Source organism: Lissotriton helveticus, chromosome 2_1, assembly GCF_964261635.1.
Source record: "Lissotriton helveticus chromosome 2_1, aLisHel1.1, whole genome shotgun sequence".
NCBI lineage: Eukaryota > Metazoa > Chordata > Amphibia > Caudata > Salamandridae > Lissotriton > Lissotriton helveticus.
In genome coordinates this window covers 174,340,809-174,364,004 of record NC_136059.1, presented here as the reverse complement: position 1 = coordinate 174,364,004, position 23,196 = coordinate 174,340,809, and the positions used below count along the sequence as shown (strand labels likewise).

Here is a 23,196-nt window from a genome sequence, read left to right as displayed (position 1 = left end):
GCGGGGTGTATATACTTGTAATATTTAACAGGGTAGTATGCCTCTTAGCTCTTGTACATTTTAGCACCTATTTTTGCGCTTAGTAACAATAATTACTGGTTATTAACATTCTGTTGCTCAGGCTTGAGGAAAAAGTACGAAAATTAATCATCTGATTAAAGGTCATGTGATGTCACTTCCTATAATGTCATTAGGTGTTAAAAAGTGTGATTTCCAGGAACAGGACCATCATTATCGATATCTAAGCAAAATATAGCTTTGCATCCTGGGAGGTTTTTTCCCAATAATTTGGTGCCACCGCTAGCTGGGGACCAAAGGATGCTGTCTCACCCCATCTTATAGAGAGCCAGCCCTTGTGATGTCACTTCCTCTACCACTATGATTTTGTTGAAGACATCCTACTGCTACGCGCTGTGGATTGTACAAGAGAAGAGAACAGGATCGAACTGGCCTATAGAGCAATCAGGCAGTGCCCGATGGGCTGATTTAACTGGTAAGCGTGTGGGCTGGTTTTTTGGTTGTTTGTGAGCCGGTTTTATGATCTGCTCGGCCAGTTTTTACCATTGATTTCCCTGATAATAAATCAAACATTGCATGCAGCAAGCTTAAATCCCTGCAGCCTTCCATACTATGGAAAACACTGCATACAGCATGTGTTTGCAAGTTTAACTCTGCCCCAATTTGTAAACATGGGACACTTTATTATCTTTCTAATTCACTAATGGGGGCCTCTTATATTTTGCTGCCCTAGTCGGCCCCTGGCACAGAAGGCTTTAGGCCTGGGCGCTCACCTTTGCAGCCGCCTCCTGCTGACCATTCTCAATGTCCTCAAACTCAAACTCTTTTGAGAAAAAAAAGTGAAAACCAACCTCTTGAGGCTCAAGCCAAGGTCTGTGCTGCCTGCCTGCACGGCTTGTGGCATGTTAGAGTGGACTTGTCACTAACTGTGAAGTCAGTGCTTCACCTTCTGTCTAGGAGCACTGTTACCTCTCATGAGAAGAACATAGAATATGTATTACACCCTATACAGCGCCAGGACACCGTACGGTAACAGTGCGCTTTATAAGTGTCAAAAATAAATATTAACTTTATGGGTGCCTCTGGCACGCAATTCTGCCTTACATAATAATCCATATTTGTAGCACACAAACATATCACACCTTAAGGTTTCAAGGCGCTGGGGGGAGATTAAGTGAGCTGTTGCCCAGAGTCACATGATGCTGAGCTGAGCTGCCGCTGGCGATCGAACCGTGATCCGCGCGCTCCGGAGTCAGACGCTCTGGCCGCTGCGGCACACCTCTCCCACTGACACCTTTCCTTATTCCAAGGTGACGTAGAGGTCAAGAAGACCATACTTCCAGTGTGGATATATGATTGGCTTGATGTGGAATGTAGTCCCTGTGACTTCTTGCAAACTTTGATGCTGTTTAGGCCTAACATGAGCACAAGCTATTTCTGTTTCATGTGTTGTCACCGTTTTAGAGGCATGGACAGAGCTTACCCCAACATTGGGTTATTCATTTATGTTTTATTTAAAAAAAAAGAGGTTATTGAGAACTATATCTTTAAAGCACGTCACTAAATAAATATTTGCATACGATTATACTTTAAATGCGAAGCCGTGCCTCATTTTCATGGAAGACTGCACATCCCCACATAAATGTGAGACCACGTGTGTGCACGCGCGCGCACACGCACCCTCACACACATTTTAAAAGCATTGTTTTACTGACTCGATATTCAGGATAGGTATTGTATCAAGCCTGGAACATGCAATTATTTTTAATAAATCATATCAAAGTAACCATTTTTATTGTAATTAGGTATTTTGAGAAGTTGCAGTGATTAACAGGCATCCTTGTTAACCTGTTAACGGCGCCCGTTTTTTCACGGCATTGCGGCCGTTTTAAAGAATGGGCTGCGTCGGCTGTTGAACGTGCGCAGCACCAGCCAGGTAGTGCTTAGAACGTTCAACGGCTGACGGCAGCACTTAACGGGTTAATAGCGCTATGTATATCTCCAAGCTCCTTGCGCTGGTTTGCTTAGAGCTAAATAAGCACATTTTATAGCGGTATTAAAAGCAGGACTGGTGCGCAGAAGGAAGTGAGGATTGCACATTCAATGTCAAACCACGCTTAAATCATGGTCCCTCATGGCTGATCACGCAGCATCTTTCGACAATTGAGTTGTGTACTTAAATCAAATGGGCCATTGAGTGAAGACAAAAGAACTATTTTCTTTACCCAGTCCACCATCACTATAACCAACAGTAAGCATTCTAGAATGTTCCTTTATTCAATGCTGTCTACTTTTTGTGACATATTGTTACATCATTCACCGGACGGGCCTTTAAAGTCAGTGGCTCTCTGCCCAAGTGGCCTTTGACATCTTTCACTGGAAGGACCTCTTCGAAGTCAATGCCTTGCTGTCCATGTGGCCTGTGACATCATGTACCGAACTCCCCTTTAAAGTCAGTGGCTCTCTGCACAAGTGCCCTCTGACATCATTCGCCAGACGCCCCCTTAAAGTCAGTGCTCACTGTCCATATGGCCTGTAACATCATTCACCAGACGTTCTCTTTAAAGTCAGTGGCTCTCTGCCCAAAGTCTGTGTGTAGTGCCAGGAAGTGCAGCTTGTGCACGCACTGCTGCCACTAACTACCAAGGGCCTTATTTATGAGGGGTTACGCCAACATTGCGTCACTTTTTTGTGATGCTGCGGCAGCGTAAACAATGCCTCACATGGCGCCATGGGTACACAGTGACGCAGCTAGGCAGATGCATCACTTTGTAAACCCCTGCGCTACATTATACCTATGTCAGGTATAATGTATGCAGGGCGGGCATTCCCCCGTAAGTGAAATCTATGAGATTTGACTGTGCCACTTCTATGAGTTCACGGCGTCAGATCCTTACGCCTGCTTCACAGCAGGTGTAAGGACTGCCACAGGCCCTTTTCCAGGGGACTCGCCTATGTGTAATGACACATTGCTGGAGTTGTGTCAGTTTTCCGACACACTCCAGCACTGCGTCATTACTGTGCCACTAGATTTGTATTTTGTGATCTCTTGCATTACGACTGTTGTGTAAAGCGCGTCCTTCTCCTGGGAGCAAACAAAGCAGAAACGGCCAGGTTCCAACGAATCCAGAATGCGGCAGCTAGAACGCTGGTCGGTCTCCCACGCAGAAGCTCAGCCAGAGCCACCATCCGCAAACTCCACTGGCTGCCCGTGGAACACAGAGTTAAATTTAAAGCTCTCATCACGATCTTTAAAATTGTTAAACAGGGAAAACCCCCTCTGCTACAAAACCTGGCCCGGCCCTATGTCCCTGCTCGTGAACTTCGCTCCTCCAACCAACTTCTCCTGAAAGTACCCAGAACCAAGCTCTGTCGTACTGGAGGTCGCTCCTTTAGCGTTCTCGGACCCAAACTATGGAACGATCTTCCGCTTAGTATACGTTCCATAGATGGCCTCCCAGTCTTCCGTAAGGCAATTAAGACCCTCCTCTTCCCTGCTCTCTAAGGCTCTACTCAGGCTTTTACTCTGCCTAGCAGGTGTGTGTTTGTTCTTCTCAGCGCCGGGACGCCCCATTGCTGGGGTAGCTGTTGCGCTTCACCAAACCTAGAAATTAGAAATTAGAAATACCCTCGGGTCTGGTCAGCGCTATATAAAACTTCAGAATAAATAAATAAATACTAGATACGTCAGGGTCAATCCTTGCGACATGGAGCGTCGTACTGTAAATTTGGCACATCTAAGGTATCGCATGAAGAGCGCAATGAAAAGTGTTGCATCGCTGTTTTCACGCTTTTCAGAAATGGAGCCCAATGTGTGGGGGACCAAGTTGCTGACGCTGTAACTGTGCAAAACCCCCTCCTCCTGACGGTGCTGCTCCCAATAAAAATCCAGCTAGAAAATGGACACTTCACAAAGGAAATTAAACCAAAACACATTTTGCACTCAAAATAAGCCAGAAAATCCCTGTTATGAACCTAGAAGCCCATCTTCACTGAAAAAGAACGCAGCCCGGTCTTTTTCGGCCTAAACTCCCAGAGTGCCCCTCCCCTCTCAGACTGTACAGATACAGCTTGAACTCCCTGCTTCTGGCCGGAAATCCGTCTGTCTTTGTAATGTTTACTTTTCATCTACATGTCAAAACATGGACACTTGAAAGTCAGACCTCCCACCTTAACGTGTGCTACTAGCACGCTGCAGTATTTTCCCGACTGGAAACAGGGATACTTCGTAATAACACATTTTAGTGTGTGGTTTTGTACACTGCAAGGTGTGATGCTCCTGTACTGTGCTGTGTGTTGTTCTGTACCGTCGTGTGTGGCCCTCACAAAAAGTGTTTTCTGCTCTTCTACATTGGAGACCTGTGGTGCTCACAAACACCTGTGTGATGTTCCACACTGTGTTGGCCTCAGTGTTTTCTGCTCTACTGCTAACGCGGGATTACTGGTTACTAATTATCTTACCAAATCCCATTTCCTGTCGACTGAATCGTTGGTACCTGTCTTGAGTAAAAGGTAATCTCGCAATAAAGCAATCAATTTAAAAACTTACACCATTCTAAATGAACACTGACCAAAATTGAGTTTTAAAGATTTAATATAAAGTCAAAGATAACTGAAGATACAAACTTCTCAAAATGAGATTAAGAAGGTAAATCGGTATCACTATGAACATGAACTTTTTGAATAGTCTGAGTCTGAAAAACAGAATAATAAGTACAACTTCCAATAACATGAGCGTTGCCAAAATGGATACAAGTTGCAACCTCAAAGTCATTACAGAAAAGAAAAATTAAGGTTAGTCTGTCCCTACACTATATTAAGTGACATCCCTACTTAGCAAAATCTTAACCCTCTAGGTGTCAGCCGTGGTGACTTCCTAAGAAGATCACGCACTTCTCTTTGTCTCTTCTCTGATAGTGGGTCTCTCCTGATCAGCCTATCTGCCTACCCATCCGCTTCCTTAGGCTCCCAAAATCATCTGCTCTGCTCTCCTCCCGGGTCACTTTCCCTAATACCAAATCACATTTCCAATAGAAACGCCCCTTGGGACGCCCCTCACGTGGTACATCTTTGCGCGGCAAACTCCATGATGGTACTCTTGAAGACCCTCGTTATAGTTGACCTTGGTTCCCAGGCTCCTTCTTCCGTGCGCTGATACCCCCTGAAATTCCTGGAAACTCCTACAGGCCTGCGCAAGGCGCCACTGAACAAAGTCCCTTTCATTCGAGCTGATTAGGACCCTCGCACCTGCATACAGCTCATCCTGCAGTGGGCCTCAAATTCCAGACTCCACCATATCTTTGGTCATAAAACACTCTCAAAGCTCCATGCTGGACACCTCACGACCTCTCCTCTAACGAGCACATGGCAATTTAAACTACATGACATTATCTGCTCTGGCCTACTTGATTTACATGCAGCAGGTCCCTGCACTCTTAAAACGCTAACTTGATTTAAACAGCAAACATTCTTAACTAGCATACGTTTCTAAAATAACACATCTATAAAGCATATACTTTTAACCCTAAGTTCAATAGTACATTTGGAAGAACCATGTCAACCTTATCTCACGTAAATTTAGCAGCACGTTCAGGTTTGCTGTGAATTGCCCTAAGGCCTACACATAATACTGGATTTTCAAAGTTACATTTAATTTGGACATGACTCTTTTTAACATGAGAACATGAGGTTTTCACATATATTCCAACATTTCTACATTAATCTCACACCGTTACAATTATAGTTACTCTACTTAACATTCTATACGTTTCACTACTAAATATAAACCACTCGTGTGCAAAACATGTTTAAACTAACTATGTGCTTGTAAATATGGTGTACTTATACATTTTTTCAAACTCGTGCTCTCTCACTACTACACTGAAGTTTGTGGTGCTCCCAGATAGTGGTGTATGCTCTTCTACATTGTGAAGTATGGTCCTCAAACAATGGTTTCTGTTTTGCATTGCTATGTGTGAAGCTCGCGAACTGAGACACACTGATGTGTGATGTGCATAAACTGTGATTTGTGTTGAACAGAGATAGTTTAGGGGGCTGAGCAACACAGCTCTAAGGTGTGCACCACACAGTGAGATGTGAGTTGAGCACAAAAGGTGATGCGTGCTGCTTGCAAACTCTGTATTTTCTCATTATATAGCACACCTGTACTACTATTGTGGCCATGAAGCGCTGTGTGGTACCTGTCTAGTTTGTGGCAATCTTCCTAATGTGTAAGATTGGGAGAGTGCATGTGGTCTATATGGAAACAGCGGGTGTCACTTGAATGCCAGAAAGATGGTCTGGTCTTGTCACTGCCGACCTGGCTGTGCAGAAACATGTCGGTGTTACAGAAGAGTGTAAAGTTAGTCCTACCCTGGTCTATCTATGATTGGGTGCCTGGTTGGTGTCAGCCTTTTCACTGTACCACATTCTTAGAGGCCTGTAGACCCCATCCCACCGCCCCACCCCCTAAAATCCATGGAGTGCCCCATAACAAGAGCCTGGCGTGCGTGCAATGAGCTTGGTTTGTCACGACCTGGGCTCTCCTGAAGAAGGGTTGGTGTTTGGTATGGTGTGTTTTCATGCATTCACTACAGGTGTGTAGTTTTGGTGCTATGAACTGCACATTATTTTCTGCTAGCACCAGGAAGCAATTCAATTTTATTGAAGGGCCAAAGATGTTACAGAACATGATAAAACGTATGTTGCCAATTATTTCTTTCTTCTTCATAGGCACATTAACAACACTTCAGACTGTGTCTCCAATGTATTTACCATTTTTTCGCCACAACGTGTCCTAGGAGAGTGCACAGTTTATTCACTGGTAGGTCTGTGAACATTTTTAGAATGTCACCATAGCCATCAACTTGCCCAATGTTTTGAGGGTGATTTAGATGTAGGGTGGGTTTGTCAATCAACAGTGCTATGAATGAATGGTGTGACTTGTAGTTTCAGCATTTCTCGTGGGAAGGGTTGGACCACAAACCCCAGCATGCTTATATCAGTGAACAAGCTGAAGGTCACGTTATTGGGCTAGTTGTCAGCTTTATTTGCCTTCTGAGTACCCCCTTTGCCAGTTCCAGTGGCAGTCTTAGAAGTGGCTGCCCCTCTTTCCCACATTGCCTTTACAGATTAGAAAGCATCCACTGGGCACCCATGTATCACCTCTTTACTTCAATCAATCAATCAAGTCATATGTATAAAGCGCTGCGTGTCCCCAAGAGGGAGTCCAGGTGCTTGCTGAAGGTCTCAGTTGAAAAGCCAGGTCTTGAGCCCCCTCCTGAAGTCGGCCAGCGACTTCCTTGTATCCACAATTGAATTGTCCTAAGAAAAGCCCTTTCAGTCTCGGGCCTGTTTACTCTTGTTTTGAACATAGTGACAGCGTATCTTCAGGACATCCTTGACTTACCTTGCCGCATAGGCCATCTCAAAGTGTGCAATGCAATGCAACATGATATTGACAATATTTGAGTTACTGTTTTTTTTTTTATATAAATGCACTCATACCTCCTCAACTGAGCATTTACCCAGGCTGTTGCTGCTGCTTATGCTTACCTGATCAATTTAGTCCAGAAACAGTACGCTCACCTCGGAACAAGGGCTCTTGTACTGTTTGTTGGTGGCCTGGGAGGTATAACGAGGCACATCTTTCATTTTTAGCTATCTCTCAGCTAGACCCCAAAAAGAGCTCTACCTTCACCTCCTCTTGACTTCTTTCCAATTCATGAACATATTTTACTTGATCTCCACCACTCGCACCATGTGGAGGATTTGTCTGGGACCACTACTTATGCATTTTCCTTCTTGGAGAATTAAGTAGAAAAGTAGCCAAACACGTAATTTGGGATGATCTTACCAGGTTCTCTCCTTTTTCCCAGTAAACCGAAGAATATGAAAGTTGGGCGTACCTCTGTGGTCCTTCCCTTGGTATCTGATATCATCTAACCCACTCTTTGCCAAAACTATATTAATCTCGGACAGACGTAAAACATATGTACATCTTCCACAATAGGACTTTCACATCTCCTGCAATTTGTTTCCTTAGTTTTTTCTGAACTTGCAAGCTTCTGTGGGGTCCAGAAGACTCTGTGGAGAGTGAACAAGTGATTCCTTCTAAGTGAAGCTTTTAACTGAGGAGCGTAGCATGTTCAAAGATACTTGCCATAATTCCTCCTACTCCTTTTCCGGCAAGTATCCTTCCTAGACGCGATATGGTGGACTCCTGCTCTCCCCTGCTGTGATACCAGTCGGAGACTACCTTCTTCCTACGGGTGGCCATCTTGAAGCCACACTTCCACCTAGTCCCATGTTGGGACTTAAGCCATGCAGTCAGCTGATAGCCGTTGAACCTCAACAAGGATTAATTCGTAAGGTCTTTCCGGCTGTCCCAGGGCGGCACAAGCCTCCCTCCATTACCTGCCCCCATCTTCTTATCCCACTGTCTCTCATGGGAAAAGTAAGGTGGTCAGCTATACACTCTGGGGTACCGGGGGAATCCCACATCAGAGACACTTTACTATAAGGTTGTTCCTTCCGTAGCAGGGCAGCCCTTCTTTGGAAGTCACTGCCCGGCCACAATCGAAGCCATACTATTTATCTGGCTTTTAGGAAGGCCATAAAAACATATCTTTTTCCCACAGTGTAGTTTCTGCCTTCTCTCTAGGCTTGTGGTTCTGCTGGGGCAGCTGTTGTGCTATACAAATGGCAGTAACATAGAATAACATAATACAGGATACCTAATAACGTTCTGAATTGGTATCACTACTTAGCACTTTCTGTTTCTTTTGATGTTTGTATGGCAGGTGACTTTTTTGCACTTTGCACCACATTGCATGGAGTTTTACCTGCTACCTCCTCAAAACTCTTCTCGGTTCTTAAAAACCACTCAAAAAGCAGTTCATCGCTTTTTACCTGGAGAGAAGGATTGAACATATTAGAGAATTCTCTACCATCCCATACCTAATGTCTTCATAGTAGGGTTGCAGGTTGTAAACCAAAAGGATGAACATGAAGGGACCACCTTCCAACAGGAGTTACAAGTACTTTCAAAATCATTGCTCAGAAAACTCAGGGACCTCGACAAGAACGATCATGGCGTAAGTGCAATTAGAGGGCTTGAGACTACGACGACTCTACCACGTCAAACAGTTGCAATAAGCAGAAAGAGAACGCGGATAGCTACAATGCGTAACTTGTGCAAGTGTTTGTCGGTGGAAGGACCGTTGTTCATCGTCAGACTTTGACTCGAAGCAAGAAAGAGAGGAAGACAGAGGACAAACAGAAATACAGGAAAACAATGATAAACAGAGAAAGCAGAAATGGAAAAGAGCCCTCAAGAGTGAGACAAAGGACAGGAAATGTAGGGTGGTGGAAGAAAGTGTCATGAGATGGAGCCCTACACAGCCTTGCTGTGCAGCAAACCTGGCATTCATCAGCACCAGCTCTTAAGACAAACATTGGCCTCCTATAGTTCTGTTTTTTTACAAATTAAGCAATCCGTAGAATGGCTGTGAAATTCATATGTGCCGTGATTGTCGTTGTATATAAATAAGTTCATTTGAAATGACAAGTTTGTTGAAAGTTTAATTCCCTAATGTTGTCTGCATATCATTATCAGAGAGTTAGGGAATCTGAGCTCAGTGAATACAACTATTCTTTAAAAACAGACATTGGCCTGTGGCATTTATGCGAATGTACCACGTGGCAGTGTTGCGGGCTGTCAGGACAACTGCACGTCAATGTGATTGGCACAGCTGGGTTAAAATGTATCCATGTTCGCTTCTATATACTTCACTCTACATTTACTTCTGCGTTCTAGATGGCCAGAGCGTCTTTAGCGGGATCATTATATAGCTCTTGGGCAAAGTTCTGGCCTGACATGGTATATTAGTGGTGAAGATGAGTAGGGATCATTGGGGAGCCAAACAGATATGCGAGAATCATGCGCTCTGGCTTCTGGTAGAGTCCGTACACCAGCTCCTCTATCCCCCGCTCATCGTAAACTAGTTCCCTAGTAGTAATGAGGGGAGGTGGATGTACCTGTCTTCTACAGAGTCCTCACCTAGCTTCCATGGTTTCAGAAGGAGTGAGAGCCGGATGGATCCTATAGCGAGCAGCTTGTAAACTTCTCTTGGAGCGTGACCATGTTCGATCGAGGTGGAAGGTGCCGATGTTGTCTTCCGCCGTTGCGCTCTGAGGTCTTGTTGTTCCACTGCAGCATGGAAAGACCTTATTGATAGACAACTGTTTTCATGTGAAGGCAAGGTTCCACCTTGGATAAGTCAATAACATTCACATTTTTATAGGTCAAAGTAGGAAAATACAATATACTGCTTTAGTATTAGCATGGCACATTTCTACAACTTGAACTGCTCCTCAGTGCTTTGCTGGGCTGGTCAGAGCTGGTGCAGGCAGTAGACTGTGTGCATAGTTTCCTTGTCCAGTTAGGTACAAGCCAGATCTTTCTCTGTTGATTGCCTTGTAAATGTAAATGTAAATGTATGAAACTTATATAGCGCAGGACTTACCCTGGGGCATCTCCGCGCTTGCTTAGGGAACCCGTCCTGGTATTCCCCTGTGAGAAACCCCGGCAGGGTATCCACAAGGTGAAAGCCAGGCATCCCGCCGCGAGGGGCCGATGTGGAGATTAAGCAAGCTATTGCCCAGAGTCGCAGAGTGTGACCCCGTGAGTCAAGTAGGCACCGGAGCGAGAATTGTCGAGACCGTGGAATTTATGAGCCCTAGACCCACCGAGGCGGGGAATCGAACCCTGGTCCACGGTCGATCTCAGATTCCGGGTCTGCCGCCTCTAACCACTGAGCCACACTTCTCCTTGTCCACTTTGGTACTGGCCAGAGTCTCAAAGACTGGTTCTTCTGCTAAAAGCGGTCTGCACTTCATTTGTTTTATTTACTGACCTGATGCATTGTTGTGTAGTAGGAGGTAGTTGCACATTTTTTAGCAGGGTCAGTCTCCTGTCAATGACAGAATGCGATAAATGGACACCACTGGGATCTTTTGAGTATTTAACTTCTAGTTGTTATGAATGCATTCAGTAAAGTGTGACATCAATAGGGTCTTCAATGTAGGATATGATAAGGTCAGGAGATCTCTAGATAAGCCCTGATCATGTGTTTTTTGCAACTGAACCTGTATCTCTATTGGTCCACTTACGGTGAATTCAGTCAGATAAAAGGGAAGAAAAGAATAGCATTCACATGTTTGGGGTGTTAGGAAAATGCAAAACTTCAGGTCTGTACTTGTGCCAGAAACACGTGAATCTTCTGATGTTTTTTAATGTAGGGTTCGATGAGCCGGCATATAATATGATTGTTTGCTGATACTGCCCTGCGTTTACCAGTGGCACTATAGATGTTGCTACTCACATACAATTTCCCCCAGTACTATAGGTAAATAAAGGTGCAGTACTATGTTAACCAGAACCAGGCTTTTTTTGTGATAAGGAAAAAACAGAATAATTGAATACATTCACTGCCAAAGGTTTGGTATTTTTAGTATCTCTACCACTCGTAAGGCCCGAGACGATGAAAAGGCGCCATTAGCCACTGAAATTTTAGATGTTGATCCGAAATCAGACTCTGTAAATTTGTGATGAGTATTTCAAGAAGTTCCAGATGGCTTGTAAAAAGGATAATTCAAACCAGCGATGGGTATAATAAGATTATTGGGATCCAATCAATGTAATGAGGAAAAGCTTTCTGGGGATGTGATCAGCCCCTGGTTCCAGACCAGATGTACAATCAAGCAAAACCTCAGTGTATCCAACAGTAGATGAATAATTATGTCTCTAGTAATGATGCATGTAATAAATAACAACAACAAAGTTGGCCGCTCTGCAGACAAACTGCCCCGCCGGCCATTTTGAATCTTGATTTGCTGCATGAGCGTGTTATCCTTCCAGGGGACTTGGCAAAGACTCTTTTCTGAAACAATCACACGAAGAAACTCATTTTAGGCTGGAGGGACTGTTCATTTTCCGTCCACATTTACTCCTTTGAAGCCCCTCAGCGTAGTTTACATCATAAATCAACTCACTTTCTACTGCCATTGGTAGGCGTAAATCCTTTAAATATGTTATGTTTCATGAGTTCCTTCATTTGTGATGTAAATTTGGAGTAAAAGTCATTTTTTTGTACAATATAGTTTAATAAATCTTATTTTTATGCCATTGGTCATGTACATACTGTGATGCACATACATTTAATACTTAGTGGAGTAAGGCACAATGATACCCTCCATGCAGAAGGCCCCTTAGTCTCTCATATATCATAGATAATCAAGGACTTGGGACTGACTGGGGACCCCTAAATGGCTTGGGGCTTGCCTGCACCAAGGCTGTACGGACCTGTGTTACATAGCCGTTACTACTCATTTCTACTTGTGGTTGTTTCCCACACACCTTGAGGGGAGCTGGAGGGAGAGGGGTACATGTTCAAATTAGTGTGAGTTGGAGTCAAGCGCATATAGTTGCGATTCCCAAAGGAGCACACCAAAACATCCTGAGGAAGGTCAACAACACAGAAAATGGCTGGTGTAAGATGGAACATTATGTAAAAAAAACCTTAGGAAAGAAAAAAACATGTCAGACTCGCCACTGCGCCTCGTGAGAAAATACCCTGAGACTCAATAAAGTTTGACTATGTTAGTTTGTGGCTGTTTTGTAACACTTTTGTTACAGTTACTCCCTAAAGACTCCTTTTGATTTTATTTCATCGCTGTGAGCACTGTGCCTTCAGCAGCCGAAACATGTCAGCTTGATCAAATATTGAGGGAAATCATCTTGATCAAATATTGAGGCGCCGCATCTTCCTGGCATCAAAAATAACAAAAAACAAAGGATTGGCTTTCAAGGGCCTCCTTCTGGAATTCACTTCCACTAGTCTTCATTGGAGCTTGTGCCCCCCAGTTTCACAGAGAATTAAATAATGGACAGTTGTTCTCTTTTTGTGCATTGTAGAACGCTGAAGTTTTCTTTCAGATGGTGCACAGCATATATTCACAAAACTGATAATAAAATGCATACATGCAATAAAAATACCACAGTCTCATTTCCACAGAAAGGGCTCTTGATAAAGCATTTATGCTGGTAAGTCACTTTCAATATTTTGTTTTCCTTTAAAGACCTTTCCTTTGATTACCTTTCCTTTGGTGTTTTTTTGTTAATATAGTCTTTTCACCGGAGAAGTGTGGGACCCCCCCACCCCTCCATAGCCACCTATAGGTCCTACCTCTCACCACTTTATTCCCATGATCACACCTCTTATGCGGCATCCATCTTGCATTCAGGACTCTTCCAGTTCATATAGGCCTCCAGTTCCGGCCTGACTGTTGCTTGGGGGACGCGCTTGACTGTTGCTTGGGGGACGCGCTGGATGTCTTCCGTTGATGGACCATGTTGGGCGCACCGAGTCCTTTAATGTGTAGCTAGCCCACTCCCTAAATCAGAACAACCCTCTACTCTGAAGTTTAACGGAGATTCTATTTTTCAAAACAAATCATGTTGGTTCGTATTATTGTTTTAATTTCTGCTATATTTCCCAAACGAAACAAATATATATCAAAGCATATTTATTCCATAGATTTCCGTACATTTGAGAACGTCGTTTAGACTTTTCATTAGGAAGTGATGTATGAGAAAGACAGGAAGTGTAGTCTATGTATCCAGGGTAGCAGCAGAGCTTCAAAATAAAAAGAATTTTCGTTTCATTTGTAACAAAAAGAAATACATATTTACCTGCCCCCTTTGCTATTGCAAAGGATCTGCAGATTTCCAGCAGGCTTTCCTGTGTCGTCATTTCCTGTTTCAGAGGTTTAAGAGAGTTGTACAATTCGTACTCAAATAAGCTTGCATGGATGCCTTTTATATAAAGAGAGAGGAAGGTAGTCTCTCCTCTGAGCTAAAGTTAATCCAGTGGGTATCAGAGATGGACACCTACCTTACGTACCCGGCCGCATGAACACTAGTGTCTATAAGACCTAAGTCCTTATGGGTAGACGCGGAGGATGCAAACCATGACATATCTTTCATTTCAGGTTACCTAGAAATGGAGAACCTGCCCAGTCTTGGCATCAGCCACCTATGTTTATCCGAAGAGAAGCCAGACACGTTCATATTTCCATCCTCCTCAAGTTCTTTGGGAAAGAGCACATGAGGGGCGTATTGTGTAGGCGTCAGAGGATTATGCATAAATGGGTTATTTTTTCCACGGTTTTCCCCATTGTATGCCTGTGCCTCTAGAAATCTTATTGAGTAGGACGTTTCTCCAAATGTTATCTGTAAAAGGTTCCAATTTATTGGAGGAAATTGATACATGGTTTAGTTAAATTGGAAACCTCTGTTTGCAGAACATCTGGTAGCGTTCTGAAACTTGTAATAAAACAAGACTACTTCTGCAAACTTTTTTGTTTTATTTGTTGGATACTGAAAAGAAATGTATGAGACTGCTCCAAGGAACCAGCTCGAAGAGTTCCTGCCTTTGAAGCCAACAGCGCATTGTCAGCTAGAACCATTGTCCCCTCAGGACTGGAACTGTACGCGCACGCCATGTCTTATGTGACGCGTGCCGAGCGTAATCTATGAACTCATCAAACCTACGCAGACGCCATTTGTCCCTGACAATGCCACCTTCATAGCCTTCTTGTTATGACTTGAGGCTACTTGGGATTCCATTCTAGAATGGGATCTGAAGCGAAGCTTAAAGCTAGTTACAGACAGCTTCCTCCTGAGCGGGTTGTGCTTACTGGCTCTTGAATATAGATCAAGTTTTCTTACCTGTTTTGCTCTGTTTATCATTTCACTGGCGACGAGGATGGGATCTCACCACTGCCTAGGAGATGAACTGCTATGAGACGGCCATTTGAGGCTGCTGAGTATCACAAGGGTACGCTCTGGCCTGTTTGTCAAAGTACAGTATTTGGGAAGTCCCTTTGCCACTTATGCGGAGGACTGCCCAACTTGGGGAAATTAATTCCCTGGTCTGAGTTGTGTAGAGGAGGACGTCACATGGGCACTGAGAGAACCAACTAAGCACACATCACTAAAGCGCTAAGAGGTAGCTCGCAGACAGACACAATAAGCACGTTACAGTGAGAGGGGGTGCGCAGTGCAAGGAGAAATTGTCTCTAGCTAGGCAAGCACCAGACCGAGTGCACTACAGCCTTGCGTCTGAGGTGGAGGTTAATTGCCTAGTGATATATATTTTTATGATAATAGCTGTTGTGGCAATTCTTACTCTTTCCAGTCCACGGTTGGCTGTCAAGTCCACAATAAGGGGTTTTGGGTGCAAATAGTAGCTTTTTGGTGGAAAAAACTAATGAATAAAAACAACATTATAGAGAACTTGCCAGCTCCTACTATGTATATTACATGCCCCTGGTGAACCTGTCGTACAGTGGGAAGATTAGAAGGAGGGCTTTGAAGCTTATGTACAAGCAGTTGGGGGCGAAATTTTTACTACTGCAAGGAAGTTAGCTTTGCACAAGCATTGTTTGGGTGCTGAAGGAAGTAGAGTAGTGTAATACCTTCCGCCTATCCCTGAGGAAGATGATGATGGTGATGGGGAAGTAGATTAATATTATGCTGCTTGAATCAATCTGGTAAAAGGAAATATGAAGTAGTGGAGAGGTTTACGTTTCTAAACAGGAGTCAAATGCCCACAGAATCCGTGGAGAGCTTTGTAGCTAGTTTAAGATGTATTGCAGCCAAGTGCAATTATATGAACTTCTTGGACGAAATGCTAAGAGATCAACATGCGTTGAAAGTCAACAACAAGATAGCACAGGCGAAGTTGTTAAATGCAGAACAAGTAACTTTGCTCAAGGAGACTGTAAAAAGAGCTGAAAACATGGAAGAGGGCCGCAAGTAGTTAGCTACGAGGGATAAAGTAGAGGTCGTTCAAAAAGGGATTCAGAAAACATAGAAGGACGAGACCAACATAACCTTTAATTCTTCTAAAGGGGGCAACACATTAAAATGGGTTTGCTTTAAATCGGGTGAACGGGTAATTTGGCTATTGATGAGACTTGTCCTGCTTTGGGCCAATTGTGTTGTAAGTACAAGGTAAATGTACACTTTGCCTAGGTATGTTGAGGCAGGATGAGGTAGGCTAAGAGATATACTAAATCCTCTGTAACTACAATGGGAAAATGTGAAGGAGAAGTGACAGGTCATGATATTATTTTACAACCTGAACAAGTAGGGAACATCAGTGATGACAACCCACATTATATGATGAGAGTTGATGTTGAGAGTGTGAAAGTGATGGCAGACTATGGTGCTAGATACACACTCATTAGGAAAGAATACCCCTTCAGGTTCCTGAACACGTCGTCAAACCACATGATGTCAAGTTAGCAGCTTATGGGAACAAAGCCACAGATTTGGTGGGCTTTATAGAAGCTTGATGAGAGTTTCAAGGAGTGGAAGTTCTATCTTAGGTATACTTTGCTAAAGATGGTTTGTGTTTGCTAGGTTGGCCTCAGCAAAAATATGTGTGCTTAAGACTGGATTCTAACCACCCTGACCAAGTTCTGGGGGCCCAGACTGAAGTACCTGTGGTAGGGATGAGTCACTGATTTTTTTTTGTAAAGAATTCCCCAAAGTATTTAGTGGTAAGTTGAGAGTGTGTTGATAGGATTCATGCACAAGATCGTTCTGAAGGAAGCTGTTGATTCCAAAGCTCATAAACCTCATGTGGTGCCCATTGTTATGGGAGAACCAGTGCATCAAGAATTGAAGAAATTAGGTGATGATGGTAATATTGAAGGAATAGAGGCGTCTGAGTGGTCCGCTCCAATTGGTCTTGCCCAAAAAGTGCAATGGGAAACTGCGTTTGTGTGTGGATCTGAGGGATCTTAATGCTGCGATTTGGGTTGACAGGCATCCTTTGCCAAATATTAGTGAGATGTTGACCACCGTAAAGGGAGCCATTGTGTTCACTGTAATGGATTTGTCCTCAGCATGCCACCAGATAGTGTTACATCCAAAATCATGGCCATTGAAGACCTTTATTACACGGATGGATGTCCTTTGCGTTGGCGTCCGTGGCTGCCGCATTTCAATGCGCCATGCACAATTTGCTGAGAGGTACCCCATTTCACTTACTTCCAAGATGAGATATTAGTGTTTGGTAATGATTTGGAACAGCATAATTACGCTCTGAGAGCAGTTTTGGGGGGTTTGCGAGTCGTTTGAAAATAAGAATGAAATGTAACATCAGAGTGAGTGGTGTAAAGTAGACACTGAATAGTTAAGAAGGGTATTTATCCAAAAATGAAATTAGCCGCAGCCATTGAGAGAACTCCTTTTACATAGAACAAGGAGCAGTTATGAACATTTCTAGGTTTAGTTGAATACTATTCAAGATTCATCCCCATGTTTGCAGACAAAAACAAGTGCATGCATAAACTCATGTTGGAGGGAAAAATGTTTGTGTGGGGCAGTGAATGTAAAGAAGACTTTTGCTTGTTAAAAAAGACATTGTGGCCACTCGAGCACTTAAACCTTTTTGTATATGACTATAACAATGACAAAAAAGAAATACCTATGAACCTAAAAAAAAAATCATAGACTTAAAGGTAGAACACCAAAGAGAGATTAAGTCGCCTCCAAGATTGGTTAATTATATGCTATATTAAACTCATTGAAAATGTTTTCTCTGTCTTTGTGTTTATGATTTTATTTTTAGGACCAGCATAACTATTAAGTCTTATACAGGGCCACCTTCTGCTTCAAGGAAGTTGTGTTGGAGATGTGTTGCTGTGGGCAGGGGAAACTTCAGATGACTTGGCCCTTGCCTGGCTGCACGCTGAGGGGAGATGCCTTATTGTAGGCACCAGGCCAGCCTTTGTAGGGTTCAATACAAGAGGCTAGTACTTCATTAAAGTAGAATGACCGAGCCAAAAATCACGCGACTCTCACTCTCACCCAAACCATCCCTGGGAAAGATCTGGAAAGACACTCTTTGGGGGAGATGAAGACCAGTGACTCCAGTATGCTTATGACTTGACAACAAAGAGTCCTGGGTTTTCACTCTTCCTTCTCTCCTGACTTCCTTTTGTGTTTCTGAGGAGGCCATGTACCCCTATATATCCCAGAATCCTCTCTGTCAGAATGATAGGCTCCGAACTGGCATGAAGGAGAATGCATATGTGTTCTACATTTATCTAAAACAGTGACAAGCATCAGCACCATTTATGTATTGATCCCCACAGGAGATTCCTTACTTACTCCAGGACCCTTCTCCCCGTAAGAATTCACTGTGCGCGAGGTGGTCACTTTTTGTAATTAGAATTCTGCGAAAATGCCTGTTCTTCTTTTGCAAATGTACCCGCATTATGCGAAATATATTTATCCGGATGTCGAGACACCTTCCTACAGTCTCCCACAAAAAGTCACCAGCGACGCCACTAGGAGAAAAGTTCGAGGAGAATCTCTAATTTAAGGAAAAAATGGTCCTCAGTGAGACATTTTCCACTGAAACTAGTCCCCTGTGGGCAAAGTGATGTGTGAGTCAACATTCTGCAAAATAGCAAAAATGTAGAATATCTCCCTTAACACATAAAAAAGGTTTATTCAAGAGTTCTTGGTGAAATAAAAATGTTGCAGAAGCCTACTTATGCCAGCTCTCTGTGAAGAGTGACCCTTATAATGTACGCATGTGCATAGTGCTGTGTACTGTACAGTGATGCCGAATGCTGTATAGTAATCTTAACAGGAATAATCATAAAAATAGTAATAATATACATGTTTTTATTATTCTAAAATTCTGTTAATAAGGAGACAATAATTTGGCATAATTACAGCACTAAGAATAATAATATTAATAATTAATATTATTATTGGTATAATTATAAATATAATAATCATTATTATAATTATAATGGCAATAATAATTTTACCACATATTATTATATTGTTATTGTTGTTATTATTAATATTGCTGTTAATATTGTTATGATGACTGATGTTATAATTATATTAATTATAATAATAATAACAATAATACATGTAATAAAAATAATAATTATTATTATTACTTATATATTATTTATTATTATAGTGTTATCGTTGTTAATATTATTGTTGCTATCATTAATATTATTGTTGCTATAATAATAATAATGCTTAGTATTACTAATATTATTATTGTTGTTGTTATAATGAAATTAATAAAAAATGCTATTATTAGTATTTTCATTATTGTTCGGATTATTGCTATTGTTATTATTATTATTGTTGCTATTATTCTTTTTATTGTTAATATTGTCATGATCATTGTTATTGTTGTTCTTCATCTAGTTTTGTTCGCCGGTAGATGGCAGGTGAAAGGGGGCGGGGCATCAGTAAATCCACGCACAGTGTTCGTTAAACGCATACAAGCTGCTGAACTGTAAAAGCAACTCTAAAAGTATCTTCCGGCCTAGAGGAAGTGACGTTTTTAGGTCTTCCTCCCCATTCAATTGTATTGCCGCAGTAGCAGGCCCAGTGCTTGAAATGGGACAGTATAAGTGCAGGCATTGTATCACAGAGACCGGTCTCTGCAGTGACTGCGCTCCCCCATAACAAGGATTGAACCTTCGCAGAGAAGCGCTGACCACTCGACTTAAAGAAGTGCAGGTACTCACTAGTGGGCAGTAACCGTCCCGTTTAAAGCACTGACCAGCCCTGAACCTCTAGGCCTCGCCCCAGAAAGTAAACGTGCAGGCATGCTATTGAGGAAAGCCTGGTTTCGAAAGGCAGAGAGCCCGGGGAGTGCACAGCCAGGATCACTACCTCCCACCGCCTATGATGTGCATGGGCTGAGCAGCAAATCCCACCATGGATCAGTGTGCAAGAGTCCCGCTAGAGCACCCTGGGTATTTGAGAGAAGGCACCGCTCATGGGTCGGTTTCACCAACAGAGTGCAGCTCAGATGATCGTCACACTTAGGTGGTCATTAGGATGGCGGGCCCTTTCGGGGAATGGGACCTCCCGCCGATGCTGTGAAGGTCCCTTGCCTGCTATTAGCATGCGCCCGCCACAGTGGCGGGCGCATCCTGCATTCCTGACATTGTGGTGGGCGGTGCACTCAGCACCGCCCACCACAATGCCAGGAAGGCATGGCGTGCACTTCCATGCACAACATGGCAGTCACCGCGCGGTGCCTGCGATGTGATGCATGGAACTGCAGGGGGTACCATAGGTACCCCCCATGTGCACCCCCCACCCCCTGAATCCTAGGGGGCCCGCTACGCGCCCCCAATGGTGAAAAACGCCTGCCTTGCCGCCACGGAAAGGCACAACCCAGCAGACATGCTAATATGGATGGCGGTGTCTCCCAGACACCGCCACCATGTTAGCACCTTTTCCGCCCGGTCCACTCTGCGACCGGGCAGAAAACCGGCGGACGGTCTTTCCATCCGCCGAGGCCCCCCCCCCCACCATGGTAATGTGGCGGAGGATAAATGGAGAGCAGGAGGAGGTTTTTCGCCGGCGGATCGCCACCGCCATATGGGCGGTAGCAATCCTAATGGACCCCTTAGATTCTGGACAGGGGGGCAGGAGGAAGCCATCAGACTGACACTCAGTAGATCGAGCTACTGAGTGTTGAGAGTGGGGCGGGGGAACCCTCAGATCAGACACTGAATGAATCCAGCCACTGAGAGTATGAGGGGACGGGAGGAAGCCCTTAGACTGACACCGAGCAGATCAAGCCACTGAGAGTGTGAGGGGGTGGGAGGAAGCCAACAGACTGACACTGAACACATCCAGCCACTGAGAGTGTGAGGGGCGGGAGGAAGCCCTTAGAATGACACCGAGCAGATCCAGCCACTGAGAGTGTGCAGAGTGGGCGGGAGGAAGTCCTCAGACTGACACCGACTAACCAATTCTTTCTTTCTCCCACACAGATGGCCTACACCGTCGCGCCGGCCTGCTGCGTGGTGCTCGCGGTGGTGGTTGTGGTGTACGCTCAGAGGCATAGCCAGCAGGGTAAGTTGAAGTTCACACCAGCTTGAAAGTCCTGAGTGTTGTGCAATGTAACAACTGATCAATGTGAAGGAATCCCTGTTGTCCTGTTTATGAGATGTTGTGTGGTGGCCCGCATGCCCAAAATTGATTCTAGGCGGGAGTGACATCAGAAAAATGATGCCATCTGCTGGTGTGGATGCATGGGTCCAGGTTCAACTGTTTTTGTGTCAAGGTCACCAGGGAACATTACGGAGTGTGGATGACCACGAAGGTCTGTGATTGGTGGACACACAAAGATTTCATTTCTCATTTATCAGTGAGACCTAAGCTGCTCTGTATCGCCTTTAATGTCTCAAAACATTGACCTTTCTTTTAACCCAAATGGATCCTGGGACAATCTATGCAAGAGTAAAAATGGTTCCTTTGCATTAAGGACAGTAATAAAACAAAGTTATCTATGTTCACAGACCCCTGATGCAATTTGGTAGATGGTTTTCAGGCTGAGATTGTTTTGAATTAGATTCCCAGCTTTATAAATTGTATTAGCTACCCTGTGGTTTCAGATTCCATAATATGTGACTATGTTGATTACTATATGCCTTTCGGGGCAAGATTCATATTGTTCATTTGTTTTCACACAAGTGATGTAGAAATGATCGCATTGTGTACACATGTTTGGGCCCTGATGAAGTGCCATGTTGTTGTGAAGCACGTGTTGGCCTATAATATCCATTTGCACAAAGAATAAAAAACCTTTGTTGTTAAATCCTTCATCATCCGATTATAGAGAATTATTGTTTAACTTTGAAAACCTGAAAACACTGTCTTTTTTGTTAAGTTGCTCTATGTCGCCTTTGTTGTCTCAAAACATGGGCCCATCTTTTAATGCAAATGGATCCTGGGCCAACAAATCTATGCGACAGTCAGAATGGTTCCTTCGGAGCGCAGGAGTGTAATGAAGTAAAGTTATCTATGACCATACCACTGTCAGACTCTCATGGCACACTAGGTGGTGAACAGGGGGCATATTGCTCCTTCTCTTTTCGAACCTTTTGTTCCTCCACTCTGTATCCAGTATATCCTATGTAATGGTTGTGAAATATCTATCATATACACATATGAGGTGTGTAGTGTCTATGATTAGTTGTCGCTCACCAGCCCCAAGAACTACAACATTGTTACTGTATTCAATCACTCTCTAGTAATTGTTGTAAAATGTGCTTACTTTGTGTTTCTTGGCAAAATACTATTCTGGATCTACAAATCAATAAATAATTACATATTATTTAAACAAAAGTAGAGCCAATGCAGCCTCAGGCCATAGTTATGAAGGGTAGAAGAAATAAATGCTAAATATGAGGTATGATAGCAGACTATTTATTTTTAATGTAGTGCTATAAATATCTTATAGTATAAATATTGACGCAAAAAGAAAACATCAAGTTGGCTGTCCGGTGTCAGCCCAGTTCACTTACCTGAAATAGGACCCGCCTCCTTCAACCTCTCCGAGCAGACACCATTGCTGTAAAAACACAGCTAGAAGGGAGGAATCAAGTTTTTAAAAAAGGGGTGGAGCCATGGCTTGAAATAACCACTCTCACCCTATCACAGGCAACCAAAGGGTGAGAGGGAGGGGACAATAATACAAGAGTCCAATGGGGATGAGAGGAGGGGGACAGGAGGCGGGAACTCTGAAAGAGGTGTGATATACAAGGTGTCTTCCCATTCCTTCACACATAGTCTGCTAGAGGCCTGGCCGTGGATGTGCCAAGAGTCACTGGAGGGGTCTCCTTGGCATCCGTATGGGCAGGAGTGCTGGTAATGATGGCTTTGTAGATGACGCAGCTGGTTTTCGTGTGGGTGGACAAGGGCAGCAAGAGGGATTCCATCCGGTTGAGAGTGGGGTGGTCAGATTTCTTACGGATGTGACTTGTGGCAGCATGTATAATGCCACTAAGGGGGGCAGTATGGAATGTTGGAGGACATGGAACAGAGTGCTACCCCCATCCAGATGTAGAGTATGAGGCCTTGAGCAGCAGGTCTGAAGGGCGAACAGTTTCCCATTCTGCAGTAGAGAGAGCTCTCCCACAGGCAGGCTGGGCCACTGTCACATCACAAGAATTAACCCCTTGCGTGCTTGTGACGGACCGAGCCACGGTGAGGCTGTGCTGGTGACGGAATGGTGCCGGCCGGCCGCCGCGCCTGCGCGG

At 43.8% G+C, this 23,196-nt stretch overlaps 1 protein-coding gene across 3 annotated transcripts in view; it reads left to right on the top strand.

Moving 5' to 3' along the window:
- The window catches only part of CNTFR (ciliary neurotrophic factor receptor), an 883,959-nt gene that overhangs the window by 398,285 nt on the left and 462,478 nt on the right, over positions 1 to 23,196 (top strand). For all 3 annotated transcript variants that reach the window (XM_078674690.1, XM_078674691.1, XM_078674692.1), the window contains one exon: positions 20,926 to 21,007. In XM_078674690.1, coding sequence (XP_078530816.1) covers positions 20,926 to 21,007 — 82 coding nt within the window. The remainder of the gene's footprint in view (positions 1 to 20,925; positions 21,008 to 23,196) is intronic.